Source organism: Vulpes vulpes, chromosome 15 (assembly GCF_048418805.1).
Source record: "Vulpes vulpes isolate BD-2025 chromosome 15, VulVul3, whole genome shotgun sequence".
Classification (NCBI taxonomy): Eukaryota; Metazoa; Chordata; class Mammalia; order Carnivora; family Canidae; genus Vulpes; species Vulpes vulpes.
Window position 1 is genome coordinate 17,991,635 of NC_132794.1, and position 20,580 is coordinate 18,012,214.

The following is a 20,580-nucleotide window of genomic DNA, read 5'->3' on the forward strand; positions in this document are numbered from 1 at the left end:
AAAACAGAATCTTTCATTAGGAAAAACACATGCTATATATAATCACTGTTAGGGAAGCATAGGATGACTTTGAGTCATATTTATGGCCACTGAAACAGCATCTTTTAAACTTAAATCCTATCTCACTGTTTGCTTCTGAAGCTTTTTGAGCCTTCTCACTGGCTGCAAATTCCATTTCAGGGGCAATTAAGTCCATTAAAAGAATAATAATAATAATAATAATAATAATAATAATAATAATAAAACACTGAAAGGTCCACCTGGCATCTCCAGTGCCAAGTGACTTATTAGTGATTTTTTTGACATACATGTCAGTTTCAGATAGTCTAGATCTCTCCAGAATCGCAATTTAGTGTTAGTTTAGCACATCTACTTAACCCATGACTTAGTTCATATCTTTACGAGGTTTCTTCATCTTTTATTCACTGTATCTGAGATAACTTAAGAGATGTTATCCTAGAGCAGAGAATGCGGTCTGCTAATTCTAGCGGTCACAGGAAAGAGATGCCTGAGATTAACATTTATCTTCATAATCTGTGGTACTGGATTCTGAAGACTATTTGCCTTTGAACTTGCCTGCCTGCCTCTTAAATCTCTATGTATTAGTTGTCATTTTCTCTACATGAAACAGCCAAGTCTTTGAAGATCTATAAATTCAATGATACTGATACTTTTGTTCATGCAGTAGGAGATTGCTTTACAAGAATATCTGGAGCAACCTGAGCATTTTAATTGACTTTTATTGTAATTTTTGTTACTATTTGTTTTCTTATAAATGCAGAGATTTGGGTTTGGGGGTTTGTTCTGGCATTTGGGGGTTTTTGGTATTTGGTTGTTGGGTGTCATGATAACTAATCTTGTAGATTTCTGTTGGCCATGTTTTGAATAGTGTCTAGCAAATATACAATTTTGAATAGTCTTTAATAATATATTTCTATATCCTATAATAATTATATATTAGTTATGAATTTAATAGTTGTAATATACCTATAATTTTCATTTTACAGTTGAAAAGTCAAATGAAAAAAAATTTATTAAATTTATTATTTTCAAGATAAGCATCAACATCTTAGGAATTGTCCTTATCCTGTCACCAAATATAAAGAAACTTAGCTGACCTATTGATTTTCCATTGAATAATTTTATATGATTATATATATGGTTTATATAAAATTATATACAGAATAATATATTTATAGATAAATATATGAGTACATATTCATATAATTATTTACATGGATATATAAGCATATAAATTATATATAATGTATATGTGATTTTTATATTTTATAATAGCAAATTTGGGCCATAGAACATAAAAGCATGATCTTTAAAGCCACAAAGATCTTGGTTTATATCCTTCCTTCTCCATTTTCTTTTCCTCCATGACCTTGAGCAGGTAACTTAACCTGGTCCATAAAATGAAGATCCCAATGACTAATCTCACAGATAGATTTTATAAAGCACTTAATACAGGGTCTGCTACCTAGGAGATCTGCAGTAATGTTATCTATTATGGGGCCATTGTGGCTAATGTGGTAGCCATTGTTCAGAGAGATGTTGAGTCTATAGTGTGGTATGTGTTTATCTTGCATTAAATAGGCCTAGTGTGATGGTATCAGTGAATTGTTTTATCTGTGAGGCTAGAGGATATTGTTGAATTGCTCTGAAAATCACATTTGATTTCCTATTATAATCATGTTTATTTTCAAGTCATTAGCCAAAAAAATCTAAGTGTTCCATGTGTCTCCCCAGCTCAAAGTTTATAGGCCAGGTTCTGAATGTGCAAGGTGGGATGGTAAAATGCAAAGATAATAAGGAAATCAGTTTTCACATTCCAGTAAGACATTTGGCTTCTCTCTCAAACTAATTTTGAGATTCCTTGCCTGAAGAGTTCATGGTAGAGTATTGCCACTGTGAACATTCTCAGAGCAGGAAATTGAAATATTTTTATTGCAAGCCTTATCTCATCCATAAGGCAGAGGTAGTCTTCAGTGACCCCCTCCATACAGGTGCCCTTCATTAACTCTTGCAGACACTAAAGTGTCCAGGATAGTATGTTTCGTTTCTTTTGTATTCTGTTCTTATTCACAGCAGTGGGGCTTTGTTACAATTCTGTTGTGATCTTTTTTGGTTTTTACGTGCTCTTCCAAGTATGGTAGAAAATACACCCCATTCTTTATTCTCCATAATTTAAAAAAAAAAAAACCAGCACGAGGAAGCTAGTCTTGTATTCTATGTATCCTATACAGCAAATTAATGCTAGTAGATAATAAAATACCTAAATAAAAACCCACATGGTGATTTGATGTGATTATTATCTCATTGAAATTCTCTATCAATAGTTTTTTATTCCAAGTCTTTTTTTCTTATTTTGAAGAATGTCAGAAAAATCGATTCCTTACAAATAAATATCTATAAATAATATACTCTTACAGTACAGAAATCAGGTTCTCTTATGCCTTGGATGTCTCAAAGTGTGCAAGTACACATCTGCCAGCAGACCATTACACTGCTCACTTCATCTGTCAGTTCTTTATTTTATCTGGCTCAGTTATGAGTTGCACTTAAAAAAGCTCAGCCTGATAGCAAGGAGCACACTGGAAAGGGAAAGCAGCCATAGGTGGTTAAAAATCTAGTATCATTTCATTTCAACAACATGCACAGCTGCAGACTTCTCTTTGCATTCAGGTCAGTGAATGAACCTGTCTCAGGGTAATCCTGGGTAAACTGCAAGGATGAAAAAAAAAATAAAATAAAATAAACTGCAAGGATGAGAAGGAGGAAACTTTCTTCTCCTACCACACAGATTAGCCTGGTTACTAAATTAGTATAACTTGCCAAAAATATGTTTTGCTACACTCAAAACATTATCATGTGTATACTCTTGGAATTTCTAGAGGTACTTAGGGTATTCTTTGCTGTTCATGATGGGGACTGGTGAGCAAAAGTCCCTCATTACCCATCAGTGGGGTGGATCTGAGGATTTCTGATGAAGGAAATCTTTTTTCCTTCCTCCATTATATACTACTTTTTTGATAGTATGTTCATGGCATGTGTACGCATGTATAAAATGTTCTTGCCTTCCCCCGCTTTACTGTTTGAAAAATATGCAGTTTGAGGGGCACCTGGTTGGCTTAGTGGTTGAGCATCTGCCTTTGGCTCAGGTTGTGATCCCAGCGTCCTGGGATCGAGTCCCATATCAGGCTCCCTATGAGGAGCCTGCTTCCCCCTCTGCTTGTGTTTCTGCCACTCTCTCTGTTTCTCATGAATAAATAAAATCTTAAAAAAAAATATATACAGTTTGAAATTTATAATGTACTTCCACAAAAGATTAAAACTAATGCATTCAATTTAATGGTGGAAATCCTTGTTCTCTCTCTCTATATATATGTGTATATATATATATGTATATATATATATATATATATATGTGTGTGTGTGTGGCTATGAATCGTTGACATTTGTGCACATCAAACAAAATGGCTTTCAGCCATTTCTGAGGAAAAGAAAAAAGGACCAACTTTGTTTCAAAGTGCCACATTCCTCCAATAAGTGTGAGCATTTATGTTTAATATGCTGTTACGATAGATGATTTCCATCTAAGGGAGGTCAAATAAAAATAGTTTGGAGATAGGACTGGAATGTGATCAGCTTTTGAAATGTTTAAAATGTCAAATACAGAAAGAAAATAATCTCTCATTAAATATAAATTGGAAAAAAAGAACTGACTGTATTAAATTCCAATGTTTTCTCATTTTGTAGGTCATGCGAGAATGGGAAGAGGCAGAACGACAAGCCAAGAACTTGCCTAAGGCCGACAAGAAAGCAGTTATTCAGGTAAAACCCAGGCCGGTTCTCTACCAGGCAGCATAGGCCTACAAATTTTCCAGCATCTCTTTAATCTTCTGGGTGATTGTTCATATTCCCATCAATCTGGACTATGGCTTATCATTGTCCAGTAATTCCATTTCTTAAACCTTTCCTTGTATTTGCTTTTAATTAGCTCAAGTTATAATTCATTTCCATAAAACTTACATTGTTCCATGCACTCTGTTCTTTATCAAAAATATATCTTTTTGGTTGTCAAAATCTGCTGCTACTTCTTCCCCAGGCAAAAATTACATCATGATTAGAATTTGTGATGGGAACCCTTTTCTCAAAACTACCTAAAAGTAAACAGTGAGATTCTCATGGTCATTTTCTGAAATTCAAGGACTTTGAGTAAAGGAGAATTTTTTTTTTCAATTTGTAATGGAATTTAGAGTTTTAAGAGCACAGAAATTTATCCTATGTTATGGCTAGTCAAATCGGTCTTCAGGGGCAGTATAAAATCATGATTTACAGTGAGCAATCAGGTTTAGGATGGAGTACAAGAAAGGGAGGAAACCCATAAAACATGCTGAATTACTCAAAATGTTGGAAAGACTATAAATCTTTTAGTAAAATGAAATATGATGCCCTTTGGAAATACTAGAATTAGCCCATCCTATTCGTTGGGCTCCCGATTGACACGTGTTTGTATTTGCCACGGCAGCATTTCCAGGAGAAGGTGGAGTCTCTGGAGCAAGAAGCAGCCAATGAGAGGCAGCAGCTGGTGGAGACGCACATGGCCCGAGTGGAAGCCATGCTCAATGACCGCCGCCGCCTGGCTCTGGAGAATTACATCACTGCTCTGCAAGCAGTCCCACCCCGGGTAGGTCACCCCCAGGCTTTCTTCCACTACTCCCTTCTAGACACAGCACAGACAGGAGGCCATGAGAAAGAAATCTAAGTATTGTGAGCCCCTCGGCTCATCTTGTCTTGAAGGTTACAGGGTCATGGGGTAGCTGCCTGCATGAGGTCATCTGAGCACCAGTGACACTCACACTCTTCCACAGAGCAGTCAGACAGGCTCCCCGGTGACTCAGAATGCAAGACCTGACCCAGGTTGACACACCTGAGATGGTGACATTTCATGGGACAGCTGAAGTCAGGAAACTGTGAAAGCTGGCAGGACTCACTTAGAACCAAAGCCCCATTTCCCTATCTAATGAACTATAACTGAGAGTCATGAAAAGTTGAGACGTGACCAAGTTCTAAGGATTTTTAATGTAATAATAGGAACTAGAACTCAAGTTTCCTGCTCAGACCAGCAGCCATATCCTCTGGAGGGATGCCCAAGAGGCTTTATTTGAGGCTTTCAGCAGTGAATGCCCAGAAAGGCTTACCAAGCAATGCAAGCAGATCTCCTCAATGAGGTTTCATGGGAGAGTTTACTTTGGACATAAGAAACCTGCTGAGCACGAGTGTGTGTGTGTTATGTCCATTCGTTCTATCCGTTATTGAGCAAAAGATATTAAAATCTCTGACATTTTCTCATGTGGTGCTATCAGGTTTTGCTTTTTGTATTTTGAGGCTTTGTTTTTAGGCACACAAACATTGGAAGCGGTTATGTCCTCCTTTACCCTCATACCTCCCCATATCATTATGAAATGCCTCCTTCTTCCTGGTAATATGTTTTGCTCTGAAGTTACTATGTCTAATATTAAAGCTATTTCAGCTTTGTTTTGATTAATATTACCATAGCATATCATTTTTCATCCTTATACTTCTGCTTAATCTATCCGTCTTTATATTTGAGGTGCATTTCTTATAGGCATCATATGGTTGAATCTTGCCTTTTAATCGAGAAGACCATTGCATGAAGTTATAGATATAGTTATACCTAAGTCTGTCATCTGGCTGTGTTTCCTATTTGTTCCATCTGTTCTTTGTCCCCTTTTGCTGCTGCTTTTTTTTTTTTGACAACTTTTGCACCAACAGAATGTTTTTTATGATTTTCTTCTGTGCCCTTTGTAGGGTTTTTAGTGTTAACTCTTTATTTTGCTATTTTAGTGTTTTCCTTAGGATTTTAGAAAATTTTTCTAATACTTCACAATATTATACCAGTACAAGTGATACTATGCCACTTCACATATATTACAAGAACCTCATACTCAAACTCTTCCATTTCTTCTTTCCAAGTCTGGGCTGTTGTTGTCATACTTTTTGCATTCTACAATATTGTTAATTTTCTTTTAAATAGTTTTTTAAAGAGTTTTACATAGTAAGAAAAATATTTACCATTTCCCGTGGTGTTCTTTATTCTTCGTGTAGATCCATATGGAATCCTTTTCCTTCTACCCAGAGGACTTCTTTAAAAAAATTTTTTTAATGCAGGTAGATTGGTGAAGAATTCACCAATCTTTATTTCACCTTTGTTTTTGAAAGACATTTTTGCTGGGTATAGAATTTTCAGATGAAGTTTTCTTCTTCAGCCACTTTAATGATGTTCCATTGCCTTATTTTTGTTGTTTCCCACATGAATGCTTATATCCTTTATCTCTGTAAATAATATATCCTATTATTATTATTATTATTATTATTATTATTTTTATTATTGACAGGGGCAAGTGAACAGAGGGAGAGAGAGAATCTTAAGCAACCTCCACACCCAGCACAGAGCCCAATACAGGGCTCAATCTCATGACCCTGAGATCATGACCTGAGTAGAAATCAAGAGTCAGTTGCTTAACCAGCTGAACCACTCAGGCACCCCTCCCCTTTTTTGTTTAATCTAGCTGCTCTGAAGATTTTCTCTTTATCACCAGTTTCAAGTAATTTGATTATGATGTATGTCAATCAGCCATTAATCACATCATGCTTATTTTTCATCTCATACATTTCATATCTAGAAGTTTAGTCTGGTTTTTGTTTGTTGTTTTCATTTACTCTGTTTCTTAAGTTTTTGAACCTATGGAATGCATTATGTATAGTAACTTTTACTATCTTGGGTTGCCACCTCTAAGATCTGCATCAGCTTTAGATCAGTTTTGATTTTTTTTCATTATATATGCTCCTTCATCATTTCATACCTAGTACTTTTTTATTGGCTGTCAGACATCATGAACTTTTACCTTGTTGAGTGCTAGATACTTTTGTATACCTCTGTTCTTAGCTTTGTTCTGCAGTGTTTTTGAATTACTCAGAAATAGTTTGATCCTTTTTGGGTTTTGCTTTTAAGACTTGTTAGGTGGGATCAGAGGAGTTATCAGTTGATGGCTCCTGGTTCTCCAGTGGGAGGTTAGGATCCTCTTGAGTAATCCAGAATACTGTTTTCCCATCTGGATAGTGGAAACAAGTCCTCTTTCTGACCTGTGTAAATACCAGGCACGGTTGCCTCTAATCCTTTTGAATGTGTTTTTTCTCCCCATGGCCTCATTTGGATTATTTTACTTTCATACCCTGATAATTACTCAGCTACTATCTCAATAGGGGCATTACATGCAAATCTGGGCAACTCTGTCCTTCCCAACACTCTCCTGTGACTGCTGGCAGCTCTCATCCCCCTAGATTCTGACTTGACCGTCTTAACTGTGACAGTCCACCAGGCTCCAGCTGGGCTCCTGCACCTGGAGCAACAGCCTAGAAACTCAAGATGACAAGCTTGAAGAGTTGTAGGGTTCATCTCATTCGTTTCCTCTTTCACAGTGCTCACCACCCATCATCCAAAACATAGTTCTTACAGAAGGTTATGACAAGCAGTTGAGTAAATCTGATTCTCATTACTCCCATCTTGCTAAAAAGGAGCAGTTTGCATATATTATGTAACTAAACCAAAAAGCCACCCAATTACATTGATTCCTCACATTTTGATTTTTCTTTTTATGCTGACATTACAGCACAGGAAGCTCCGAGGAACCCTAAGAGCTTCCGGTACTCTCATAGATGGTGAAACAGGATTGACCCTGTTCCACCAGTGGCATCACTGAGATCGAGTGTCTGGTCCAGGGTGACACTGCTACGCTGGTTAATGGACACAGTGGAGCTGCGAATCACAGTTGACCACCACAGTGCCCTCTTACTAGACCATGCTTCCTCTCTGAACAAAAAGCTTTTGAAAAAAATATCACATTAGCATTTTCATTTTCTATTCAGAAAAAAAAATCTCTGTTCTAGCACTGCACAGTGAAAATTCTGTTTACATGCATTTGGAGAAAAAGTACCCTCTTTTTCTAGAGGACTCGATTTTGGGGTCAGGACTATTGGGATCGTTTGCCAGGGCAGGGCAGAGGGGTGTAGGTGTTGAGCCCAGAATCTTAATCAGTGACATTTAGTGAATTATTGCACGTGAAAGTTCAATCTCCAAAGTAGGGTCTTTGCTATGTGGACATCGAGATCTAAATATAGGATGAGAACTGAAAGAAGTCCTTCACAAACAAATACACATTCAGAACCTTCAATTCCACCCCATCTGCCATCATAGGAAAGAGTGATGAAAAGAATGTTTCCCAGAGCTTCCTGTGTTCCCAAAGGAGATCAATTCAGACTGGTCATAATTGTGCTTGTTCTGGGCCTGTCAGTGTCTTCATGTAGAATTAAACATCATGCCTATTTGAAATAAAAATTAAAGACTGGATTAGGGAGAACTATTTTGCTGTAAAAAAGAAAATCAGGGCATCTGGGTGGCTTAGAGGTTGAGCGTCTGCCTTTGGCTCAGGTCGTGATTCTGATCGAGTCCCACATCAGGCTCCCTGCAGCTTCTCCCTCTGCCTGTGTCTCTGCCTCTGTGTGTGTGTGTCTCATGAATAAATAAATAAAATCTTTAAAAAAAAAATCAGGGACATCAGGGTAGCTTGGTAAGTTAAGTGTCTGCCTTCAGCTCAGGTCATGATCCCAGGGTCCTGGGATCAAGCAAGGCCCACCTTGGGCTCCCTGCTCAGCAGGGAGTCTGCTTCTCTCTCTGCCTCTCTCCCCACTTATGTTCTCTCTCTCTCTCTCTCTCTCTCTCTCTCTCAAATAAAAAAATAAAATCTAAAAAAAAGTCAGACTGTTGTTGATTGATCCAAGAAGTCTATCACATTTTTACCTAGAAATGCATAAACCTCTCCCATGTAATAAAAACTGGGGCTGGATAATCATGAGCCTACACTCTTGGCATTACCTGCCATTTTTGTGAAGTTAATAATAAGTGTTTTATTTAAATTTTATTCTGAGTGTTTATTTTAACACATAGCTTGACATGGCCTTAGCTCTGAACTTTGGAAAAACACAAGAAAATTCTAAGTCCCTTTTTAAGAACTTTTCTGTATTGCTGAAAAATCAAAAACAAAAATCATTTGTGCCAGTTACTGTCTGAGGAGTTATGGAGCCACAAACAAATTTTTCGGAGATCTCCATCATACTTAACACAGTGCGTGTAAAAGACAAAATATTCAGTAAATGTTAGTTAAATATGAGGAAATGATGTAGTCAAGTTTTTCCTGTGGTTTCTACAGCTGATAGCACCTTTGAAATAGCTACCCCATTAACCCTGACCATATTCTACTAACCCCAGCCTTTGCCACATAGGAGTCTGAAACAACATGGATTATTTCCAGTCTTTCTGGGCTCAGATTTAATCCATAATTTTACCTGCATTTTTCAACCTGAGCATGGATGTATTATGTGATGGTGTTTTTGTGCAGCTAGAATTCTTTGCTGTACTATGAATTTCATTTGTGAGTCCCTGTGTCTGTCTGTCCTTTATGTTCTAAAATTCCTCTTTCAGAATTATGTGCCTGCTGGCTGGCTGATCCAGTAAATAGCCTATCTAAAATGCGTTGTTTGAATTATACTTAGAATTTTACAATATCCAAAAACTTCAAGTATTATGACAAATAAAACAGTTGTTTCTTCCTCAGGAATAGTTTGGTCTTTGTACTCAGGATAAACTCTTAATCTGTAGAGGCCTAATGACTCTTCTAAGGACCAGCCCCTTTAACTTTTTCACTTTCCTTAAAGTTTCCTTTAAGGAAAGTTATCCTTCCCCCACCCAGAAACGTGAAATTCCTCTCCAGAGTTGCATCACACATGATTACTCTTCCATCACACTTGGCTCACTACCAAAGCAAGTACAACCTAAAACAAAATTGTCATTATTTAACAATCAGGCATTTACCTATGCTTCTGACTTCTTACTTTCTCAGAGCTCCTATCAGGCAACTTGTGGCCTCATGAAAGATGAGGTAAATCTGATCTGAGCCTTCCTTTTTGTAACTGTCAGGATTCTACTTCTTAGATGGAGAGAAAACAATGATATTGCCTGACTCTCCAAAATTATCTGCAATCTGAAGAGCAGTTAGCCTTAAGCAAGCTCTTGTACAGTTGAACTAAAGGCTAGATAGGAATTTCTGTTTAAAATAAAGCTTCCCATGGTAGGCGTAGGTCTGAAAAAACTCAGGAGCTCCTAATTAGAACTGAAATGTGTTAAAAGATGAGAGATGAGTAACAAAAGCTTTCTTTGTAATTCTGAGATTTTTGGTATCTTTACAGATACTTATTCTATTTTTTTAAGATTTTATTTATTTATTCATGACAGAGAGAGAGACAGAGAGAGAGAGAGGCAGAGACACAGGCAGAGGGAGAAGCAGGCTCCATGCAGGGAGCCCGATGTGGGACTCGATCCCACATCTCCAGGATCACGCCCTGGGCCAAAGGCAGGCGCTAAACCACTGTGCCACCCGGGGCCACCCCAACAGATACTTATTCTAAATCTCCCATTAGACAACATCTTTATTATCCTGACTGCGACAACTTTTTTATATATATATATTTATTTTTGAGAGAGAGAGAGAGACTCAAGCAGGCTGCTTAACTGACTGAGCCACCCGGGTGCCCCCAACCACAATAACTCCAGCATTCTCTATGTGGTAATGAGAATTAGGAAATGTTTTCAAGTCTGTCTGTCTCGTCCATATGCCAGTGGTGGTGGTGGTGGTTTTTCTCCAGTGTCTCGTGATTGCAGCCATCTTTTCCACACTGAAATTAGTTTTCATGCTTAATATCTGATACCTCACATTCAGATTCTCAACATTCAGTTGAGGAGGAAGAAAAAAATGGGCACTTTCTTTAACACCAGCACTCTTTCCTTTCTCATTTCTGATTAGTTTGACCAAATGTTAAGTTTTTCTGAGATTCTGGAAAACTGCCACATAGCATTCTTTGGTAGAACATTAAATCTCATATTAATGATTTGTGAGATTTCTTATCACACATGACTTCTTACTTTCTTAGAGCTCAGAACATGGTTTTGTCCCTAGTTGGAGATTTGGTGCATACATTCTAAAGGCAAGGCAAGAAATGTTCAATAAGCAGCAGCAAAATCATTGGAGAAATAAAGGATGGAAATTTTTTTTTAATTTTTATTTATTTATGATAGTCACACAGAGAGAGAGAGAGAGAGAGAGGCAGAGACATAGGCAGAGGGAGAAGCAGGCTCCATGCACCGGGAGCCCAATCTGGGATTTGATCCCAGGTCTCCAGGATCATGCCCTGGGCCAAAGGCAGGCGCTAAACCACTGTGCCACCCAGGGATCCCTAAAGGACGGAAATTAATGGATGTGGGCACCTGGGTGGCTCAGTTCAGTTAAGCGTCTGCCTTCAGCTCAGGCCATGATCCCAGAATCCTGGTATCGAGTTCTGCAACAGGCTCCCTGCTCTACACAGAGGCTTCTCCCTCTGCCCCTCCCCCACCTCCTGCTTGTCTCTTTCTCACAAAAATAAAAAAATAAAAATATTTTTTAAAAAATTAATGGGTGCAGAATTGAAGTGGTTAACTTGGCCATTTTATAAGTTTTCATGTGATATTGCAAACTGTCCATCTCCTTCAAGTCTTCATTTTCTACTGATGACTTCGGGCCAACAAAGAATTGTGAACATTTAGAGAACATATGTAGAGAGCATGTATCTACATGCCAAGGTAAATACGGTACATCTGTACCTCAATATAGTGGATGGTAAATAAGTTATAAAGTTTTTAACTTACCTAGTTTTTAATATTGAAAGCACTGAGACAGATGAGTCCCAGGATGTTTAAGATATTCTTCCCTCAAACTTTTAATATAACAAAAATTTTGTAGAGCTGACCTGAGTGTACTTAAATGCTAAAAGACTGAAAGATTGAAAATCACCTTGAAGAAATGTAAATAATCATCTTATACCTTATATATTTATTACTCATGCATTCATCATTCATTTATTTATCTTTAGATGAGATCTATAAAAATTGGTGAGTGAAAGAAGACTCATTGACTTGAGAGCTTTTAAGGACAGACCCAGTAACAAATGGGTGGAAAGGAAAACAGAAGAATTAGCATTCAGTGAACAAAATCCTATAGACTATGCTGAGTGGTTTATATGCTGTTTCAGTAAAGCCTCTCAATATGACCTCCTTACCTTGCTTTGACTCTTTACCAGGCTCAATAGACAGATCTTCTAAAGACCCAATGGGAAGTATATAACTAGAGATACTAGCACTTCTCATTTGTAATTGAATTAAGGTAAATAGAAAATTATGAAGTATGGGGGTCCCTGGGTGGCTCAGTCAGTTAAGCATCCAACTCTTGATTTTGGCTCAGGTCATGAAATCAAGCCCTGCATCAGGCTTTGCACTCAGTGGAGAGTCTGCTTGAGATTCTCTCTTTCCCTCTGCCTCTCCCATCCCATGCTCTCTTGCATGCTCTTTCTCTCTCTAAAAAGAAAAAAATAGGGTACCTGGGTGGGCTCAGTGGTTGAGTGCCTGCTGTTGGCTCAGATCGTGATCCCAGGATGCTGGGATCGAGTCCTGCATCAGGCTCCTCACAAAGAGCCTGCTTCTCCCCCTGCTATGTCTCTGCCTCTCTCTCTGTGTATGTCTCTCATGAATAAATAAAGTCTTCTTAACAAAAATCTTTTTTTATAAAAGGAAGAAAATTATGAAATATGTAGGAAAGGCATTATCTTGAAAGCTGTCCTGAGCCTCTGAGTCCACATTCATCACCAGATTCCCTCCACAGCAGAGCCCTGCTTCATCACAGCCTTTGAAATCAAAACAGCTCTTCATCAGATTCATAGTCAAAACATACAGCACTGGGATGTCCTTTCTCATTCCAACATAGGTTTCATTTACAGATTTATATGTGGATATCTGTTTTCATTTTATCCTTCAAAATCAAAACCCATTATGGAAACATAAATATTTCATTTTTTAGACAAATGCATAAAAGCACATTATTTAAGGATCCAGAGGTCATTACCTGTACCTGCCCTTAACCTGCTGGGCATTTTAGGCATTATATGTAGAACAGATAGCACCTAGGGATCTTCTTCTAGAAACTCATATGCACACACACAGAATTACACATGGATTTCAGAGAGTTCACTCATTTTGTGAAGCTCATCCACTGATTAGTTCAAAGATCCTAAGTTGCATTATTTATATAAGCTTTGTCTAGTTTCTTCACATTAATGTTTCCCCTAGGTCAAGGTGCTGTGGTTGGCGAGAGTATGAGGAAAGGGTGAAATTTAAATATAAATATACATATGTTTGAGCATGGTATAACCAGTTAGAGGATGTGGGAAGTAAAAATGCCAAAATGCAAGTATGAATATGCAAAATTAGAACATATTGTAACTCTCTTCTAAAAAGTCAAGACTGTATCATAGTTGGCATTTGTCAGGTGATGAGACCATTTGACAAATCTTTGCAAAGGTCTGTGGTATACTTCTAAGCATCCTTTGTTTATGGTTTCTTCTGTACTTCTGTGGGCTTTGCCTTCTGGGCTTTATTAATCTGTTCATCATTAAGAGCTTCGATGTGATTCACTGCTTGACTGAGCAAGAGTTGAAGACCTGCCATGCAAGTCCAGAGAATTTCTGGCCCTTTGCCCTCAGTCTGGTTGATCTAAGTTCTGTATCCAGTGCATGCTGTAGTTGGTCCAGAAGTGTTGATCCTGGGGTTTGGGTCAGGTCCTGAACTTCAGTTCTGTATGCGCTCTCCACTGATTTTCAGCTGTCGTCTGTGTGACTCTGCTCTTAGTATTCTGACACCAAAGGGGTGAGGCTTTTCCCAAACTTTGACTGCTTCTGACACTAACACCATCGTTGTAATAGGCCCTACTGGTAAAGGGCTTGGGTGTCCTATTTCAGACTCCAATCCCAGGTGTCAGATATTTTCACTCACATTTTTCCTTCTGACCAACCAGCCATGAATCAGAGATTCCCACGACCCTCTCCTTGGGTTTGATAATTTACTAGTACAACTCACAGAACTCAGGTTAGTGCTTTATTTATCATTAGCAACTTACTGTAAGGGACACAACCCAGGAATAGCCAGATGGAAGCAATACATGGGGCCAGGTATGAGGGAAGGGGTGTGGAGCTTGCCGGCCCTCTTTGTGACCTCGTTGTGTTCACCAGCTGGGGAGCTGTCCTGAACCCCATGGTAAGGGGGTTTTTTACGGGAGTTTCATTAGGTAGGCACGACTGATTAAATCCCTGGTCACTGGTGACTGAATTCAATCTCTAGTCCCTCTCCCCTCCCTGGAGGACAGAGGATGAGGCTGAAAGTTCCAGCCACCACCCTCTCAGAGTCACTGGGCTAGCCTACCAGAGACAACTCTTTATCACTTCAAGTGTCCAAAGGCTCTTGTGACAGGAACCAGGGGTGAAAGGATGAAGACTGAATATTCTGACAAAAGATGCTCCTGTCACCCATGTCACTCAGGAAATGACAAGAGTTTTAGGAGCTCTGTGTCAAAGGATTGGGAAAAAGAGACCGAGTATATATTCCTTATGAGGTCACGGTACCCCAAATCAGTTCTTTCTGAGAGCTAACAAAATATCCTGAAGAAAAAATAAAAAAAGCTATACGAAACCCACCAGATTTGACAGCAGGTCACTAAACTGTGAGTGACAGTAAAAACCACCCTTTAGTTCCTATATTTTATAGTAGATTTCAGCACCTATCTTTAATTTCCAGGTTTGTCATCTACATAACCTATCACACAGAATAAGCGATTTAGTTAAAAAGGATTTCTTCCTCCTTCATTTGCAAATTGGGGTTACTTATTCTACTCTTTCACAATTAGGATTGTTCTAGCTTTCGTTAGCCACATTAGAAAAAAAAGGATTAAGCAAAGGTTGAAATGAGATTGTGAAGTAGTAACATACCTTCCTCCCTGAGAAAAGGCAGTCTAGAAGATGCCCTTAGGATGGAATTCAATGGAGGTTCTGTTGCCAAGTCCATATTAGGAAGTTGTCTGTTTCCCTATGGAGGAGGGAAGGAATGGGATGATGATTTCTGTTTTCCTGGGAGCCATCATGTTCTATTACAGCACAAGGCCAGAGCCAAAGCCATTACCTGGTTGGTTGAGAAGAGGTGTCATCTAATGCCTCTTTGTTATCAGACTTTGAGAGACCCTGAATGCGGGCAGACACAAGAATAAATGTTCTTTACTCGGTCGCTTCCTCAAGACTCTGCTGTTCTACTTGGCATAGAATTGTCATTTGCCTTCTTATACTCTCTTTAAGCTACAGAAACCATGTATGTGCTCTTCTGAAGAAAGAAATGTGGTTGAATTTTGCGGTGAACTTTAAAAATTTAGTTCAACTACCAGCGTTAAAGACAAACACTGCTATGATCCAGAGATTCCTTTAGACACTTAGGTGAATGTCTTTTCTTCCCCTTTGGATTCTTAAAACCGGGGGTACATGTGAAATGCTGAAATTTTGCCCAAGTGGCAAAATAAACCTGACACCATCTCAAGCAGAAAAAGGTTTAACTCTTAAGAGTGTTTCCTTAAAACCTGCATGGAAATTGTATACATTTTACATTTACATGCTTAAGATTTCTTGAAATCTGGGGCACCTGTGTGGCTCAGTCTGTTAAGCGGTTGCTTTTGGCTCAGGTCATGATCCCAGGGTCCTGGCATCCAGCCCCTGCATGGAGCTCCCTTTTCAGTGGGGAGTGTGCTTCTCCCTTTCCCTCTGCCCCCCCGTCCCCAACTCATGCTCTCTCTCATGCTCTCTCTCTCTCAAATAAATTAAAGCTTAAAAAATAACAAGATCTCTTGAAATCCAAGATGTAGAACTGTAAAAATAATGGTCTGTTTGTGAATACAGGAGATATTTGTATTTTCTTGATAGATGATTAACTTTCCTGGTTATAGGATTGGAAACCACTGGGATGCAATTTAATGCTCCAAAAGAAGGCTTTTTGAATAAGTCCCTAGTCACTTGGAAAGGTTAGGGCGCTCCTCATAAAGTCACTCATTTATTTCCTCCTCTTTGGTGGGAGTACACTCAGGGCTGTTAAGGGCTCCTGACATATCATTCCCTCTCATCAGGAAATGGTTTAAGACACAAGTGTCTATTATGATAAGATGCAGGATTTCTAAATCAAGCATAAAGCTACAGAATGGAACAGTAGGGCCAATTAGTTGTTTTTATAACTTCCACTATGGAATAAAAAGCTACACATTCAGACATGAATGGCATTGACATCTGTTAAATGTATGTGATTGACCCCAAGTCCAAGAACACAAAACGGGAAATTGCATTTAAAAAACAAACAAACAAGGCGCCTGGGTGGCTCAGTTGGTTAAGTGTTTATGTGTGTGCTTTCTGCTCCGGTCATGATCCCAGGGTCCCAGAGTCCTGGGATCGAATCCCACATTGGGCTCCCTGCTCAACAGGGAATCTGCTTCTCCCTCTCTGCCTGTCACTCCCCTGCTGTGCTCTCTCTCTCTCTCTCTCTCTCTCTCTGTCAAGCAAATAAATAAAATCTTAAAAAAAAAAAAAAGTGAAAAGCAATACATTTGAGAAGAGGGTAAATTAATTTTTTTTAAATATCATCTTTTATAGGAAAAGGCCATGAAATGTCCTTCGAAATTTACATCAACATGACATCAAAACCCAAGCCATAAGAAAACAAGCGATGTCCTCTTTTGAAATTAATGAAATGAATTCTTGTTGATAATAGTTTGAATATGCTTCCTAGAGGAATCCAGCACTCTGGATGGATAGATCAAGTGGGGCTGTAAAATCAATGTTTTATGAAAATTGGGAATGAATCTTAGTGGAGAGATGCTTATTTTCAACTCAGATACCACAAAGGATAGATTTTGCTACTGCAGCTACTTGTGAAATCACATTCGGCTCTAGATTATTCATTAATTTAATTAACAAACAATTTTAGCAGGCAAATTGTGCCAGGAACTGTGCCAGCAGCTAGAGATATCTTAACACTTTCCTTCCAAGAAAGGAAAATGGTTAATGTTCCACAAGGTAAATCTTCTATTTTAGGTTAAGTCTAATCCATTTTAGTAAGAAGTCTAATCATTTTAGTAATGCCCAGTCTTAATCCTTTGAGAAATTCCTTTTGAAATGATTTTTTAAAATGCCATATGATTAGTGAATCGGATAGTGAATCGATTTTAGTGCCAAATGAAAAGTGTCAAATCAGATGCAAATAGATACTTTGTTATTAGAAACAATAGTGACAATAAAAAAGGATTGGATGTAATTAGTCCCTCTGGGGCAGAGTTTTTCCTTTTATTTTCTCTGTTCTTTGCTATAAATTTTAATAATAAGATTAGCCATCCAATGCCAGTAGTATAATCAGATTGTAGTATGAATACATACGCTATCTAAATTATGAAGTAGGGGGAATTTGCCTGGCCAAAAAAATAAAAAATGTTACTAGTTACAGAAGATTTAAAGACTTAAGAATGATTGAAAGCATATGCATAGAGATTGAAACATGTTTCTTAAACTCTGCTTACTACCAATATGCCTGAGCTACCGAATTTTTATGCTCATTTTTCTGATCACATGAACAGTCTTAACTGTAACTGTTGTAACAATAATAACACCATTTACTTTAAGAGAATACATTCCTAATTTTTCTCTTATTCTTGTGTGAATATTACTGTTTTTAATTAAAATTTCAAGAAACTTATCTTTATTCTAGCATAATGAAATAAAACACCCTAAGAGATTCCCTGTTATTCTACAATATGGTAAATATGATATACATCTAGAAATAACTAGTTTTAAGCCTTGGTAATTCTGTATCCTGACTAAAAGTAGTAAAAGCAGTTGCTTCTTTATTTGATTGAAATATGCATGAATCATATACCAAAAGCAGGACCATTTTCCTGGGGTTTTTTTTGACATAAAGCAAATGAAAAATATTAAAGTATAGGGAGATGTTATCTGTTTTTCTTTGTTACCTAAAAGTAGTATTTGTTTCTGAGGTGTAGACATAACTGCTATTTTATTTGGTATGATTTATCTACCTACTTCAGCATAAGAGCTAATCTGATTTTTTTTCCATTTCTAAGCATGATTCTTAGAAATGTGTTTGCATGAATAAATCAACCAAGCAGAACCATGTAATTCATTTATTGAGAGGCATGGTAATGTGTTCCTGAATTATCTCATGCCCTGAGGCATAGGCATTAGGAAGAAAAAGGCTTATGTTTGTATTAGACACACACACAGTGTGTATTTGAGCTCATATAAACAATGATGAGGTCATAGCTTACAATGGGCTCTTAGGGCTCATTATCCTTGCAGGAGCTTTGTTCCCTGGTAGAGAGATGTAGAAGCCTAGGGAGTCATGAGATCCTGGTGTGTTATCGTTTCATTGTCAAGCTCTAGGGATTTGGTATGGGAAGTTAGGAAGATATTTCTGAAATGAAGAAATACTGGTATTAAATAAGATAAGCAAATTTAAACATGTGAATACATTCACCATTTAATTATTCATCTTAGCACATGAGAAGGATTTAGAACTAAAATCCATGCGTGTCACAAAAGCCTAACTTTTAACTATAATACCTTTAATTATTTTCTAGTAATCCTCAACAGATTGACAAAGACAGTCCCCTGTCTTGCTCTTTCACCTCCCACTTCTGACACAGTAGCTAAAGCAAAGTGGAGTGCAAAACCAGGGACGGCAGCTGAGAGATTGAATAAGCTAAATCTGGATGGTCTTCTACATAATGAAAAGAGCGGATATTATCATGTCCCCGAAGAATATTATCTGAACTTATAAGCACTAGATACTCAGGCAAGGACTCCTAGAACAGACCCATTTCTAGCCTCTCAGTTATTTCTTTCTGTTTTCAACTGTGTAAGTTACTTTTTGGAGTTGTCTTTAGTTGATCCATGTTAGAGTTTCTGTGAAATGCGGGATCACATAGCAATGGAAACAACGGGTTTGGGAGCCAGGGTTAGACTAGCTGTTCTCAGTGTACCCAGGGACTAGCTTTCTTAACTAGCTGTGTAACTAGCCACATAGCCCTCAAGCTTTGTGCTTTGTTTTATCTAGGATAAAACCCCAGTTGTAGGATTGATGGGAAGATTTGGGAGTTACTATGCATAAAGCACATGGTCTCTCTCATTCTATAAGGACTAAGTGTGGGACTGCTATTGCTTCAAGGAAAGAAGACGGGTAGGTGTTGGAGGCGAGGTCTGCGTGGGAGAAATGTGTATCGTGTTCCTGCTGTGAACTAATAAGCATGACCCTGGGTAGCTAACACAGAACTTTTTTTTCTTTTTAATTTTATTCATTTATGAGAGAGAGTGTGTGAGTGCACACTTGAGCATGGTAGGGGGGATGGGAGGGAAACAAAGAAGCAGACTCCCCACTGAGCGCTGACTCCCACACAGGGCTCCATCCCAGGACCTCGAGATCATGATCTGAGCTGAAGTCTGGACACTTCAACCTATTGAGCCACCCAGACACCCCAACACAGAATATTTTTAATACTCACTATGCTCAATATGAAAAATACATTCTCTGAATGGCACAGAATAGAAAATTGGAGCCTAGATAATTTGGGGAGACATGTTCATTTTAAAATTGATGTTAACAGTAATAATTGGCAAGTGGGAATGCTGTTTTTGGTGATAGTAGAAGAAAAAAGGGGAGACCCAGATGTTAGTTATCAGAAGTTACTTCCCCATTCTCTAGTTCGAGATTGAGATTTAATGCAGGAATGCCAAGACCACTGGGAGCCTTTACATTCCAGTATACACACTCATCCCTGACCATCATTTTGGGACAGAATGCCTTCGAGGAACATTCCTAGGTATCTGGGCTGCAGATAAATAGGTAGATAGATTGATTGATTAATAGATATGATGAAAGCAATCCTTATGTTTAATTGAAGTATTTTTGCTTACATGAGCTCTTTAAAGAAAAAAATTCAATTTTCCTCAAAACAATGAAGCCTTTTCAAGGGAAAAAATGAAATAGAGCAACTAAGAAAGTAAATGAAGCCAATCAAAGGCAGGGACATCATGAATAGATACAATTAATGGTCACCCTTTTCTGTGTCCAGTCTTGGAGGCATCATTGTACTAGAACTAGAGGGAGAATCCTGTAGGGCTCCATGTCGAATAACAAGCCAAGGATCAAGGGTATATGATTTTCTGACTGCATAATCCTACATACAAAATATCTGTCACGTTCAATAATAGCCTGTGCCTTTAAACCAGTCATCTTTTAAATATAGAGTTATAATCAATGTAGCTCATCAATTGTTCTCTTTTACTACTTTTCTTCTCTTAGGATTTAAAAGCTCATTCTCTGATTTGTAGATTCAACTAGATTTCAGAGTACAAATGAGAAGTATAATGATGTGCTACCAAAAGCTGTGTTTCCAGCTGTGATGTATATCTTTTTTGGAGTTATGGGGAAGCACATTTCTTGTAGGGCGAAAGAAATAGGGCAGATGAGCACAGGTTTAT

At 38.1% G+C, this 20,580-nt stretch overlaps 1 protein-coding gene across 7 annotated transcripts in view; it reads left to right on the plus strand.

The window, feature by feature from the left end:
* APP (amyloid beta precursor protein) overlaps positions 1 to 20,580 on the plus strand; it is a 263,371-nt gene that overhangs the window by 177,730 nt on the left and 65,061 nt on the right. For all 7 annotated transcript variants that reach the window (XM_025995690.2, XM_025995686.2, XM_025995687.2 and 4 more), the window contains 2 exons: positions 3,766 to 3,840; positions 4,538 to 4,696. In XM_025995690.2, coding sequence (XP_025851475.1) covers positions 3,766 to 3,840; positions 4,538 to 4,696 — 234 coding nt within the window. The remainder of the gene's footprint in view (positions 1 to 3,765; positions 3,841 to 4,537; positions 4,697 to 20,580) is intronic.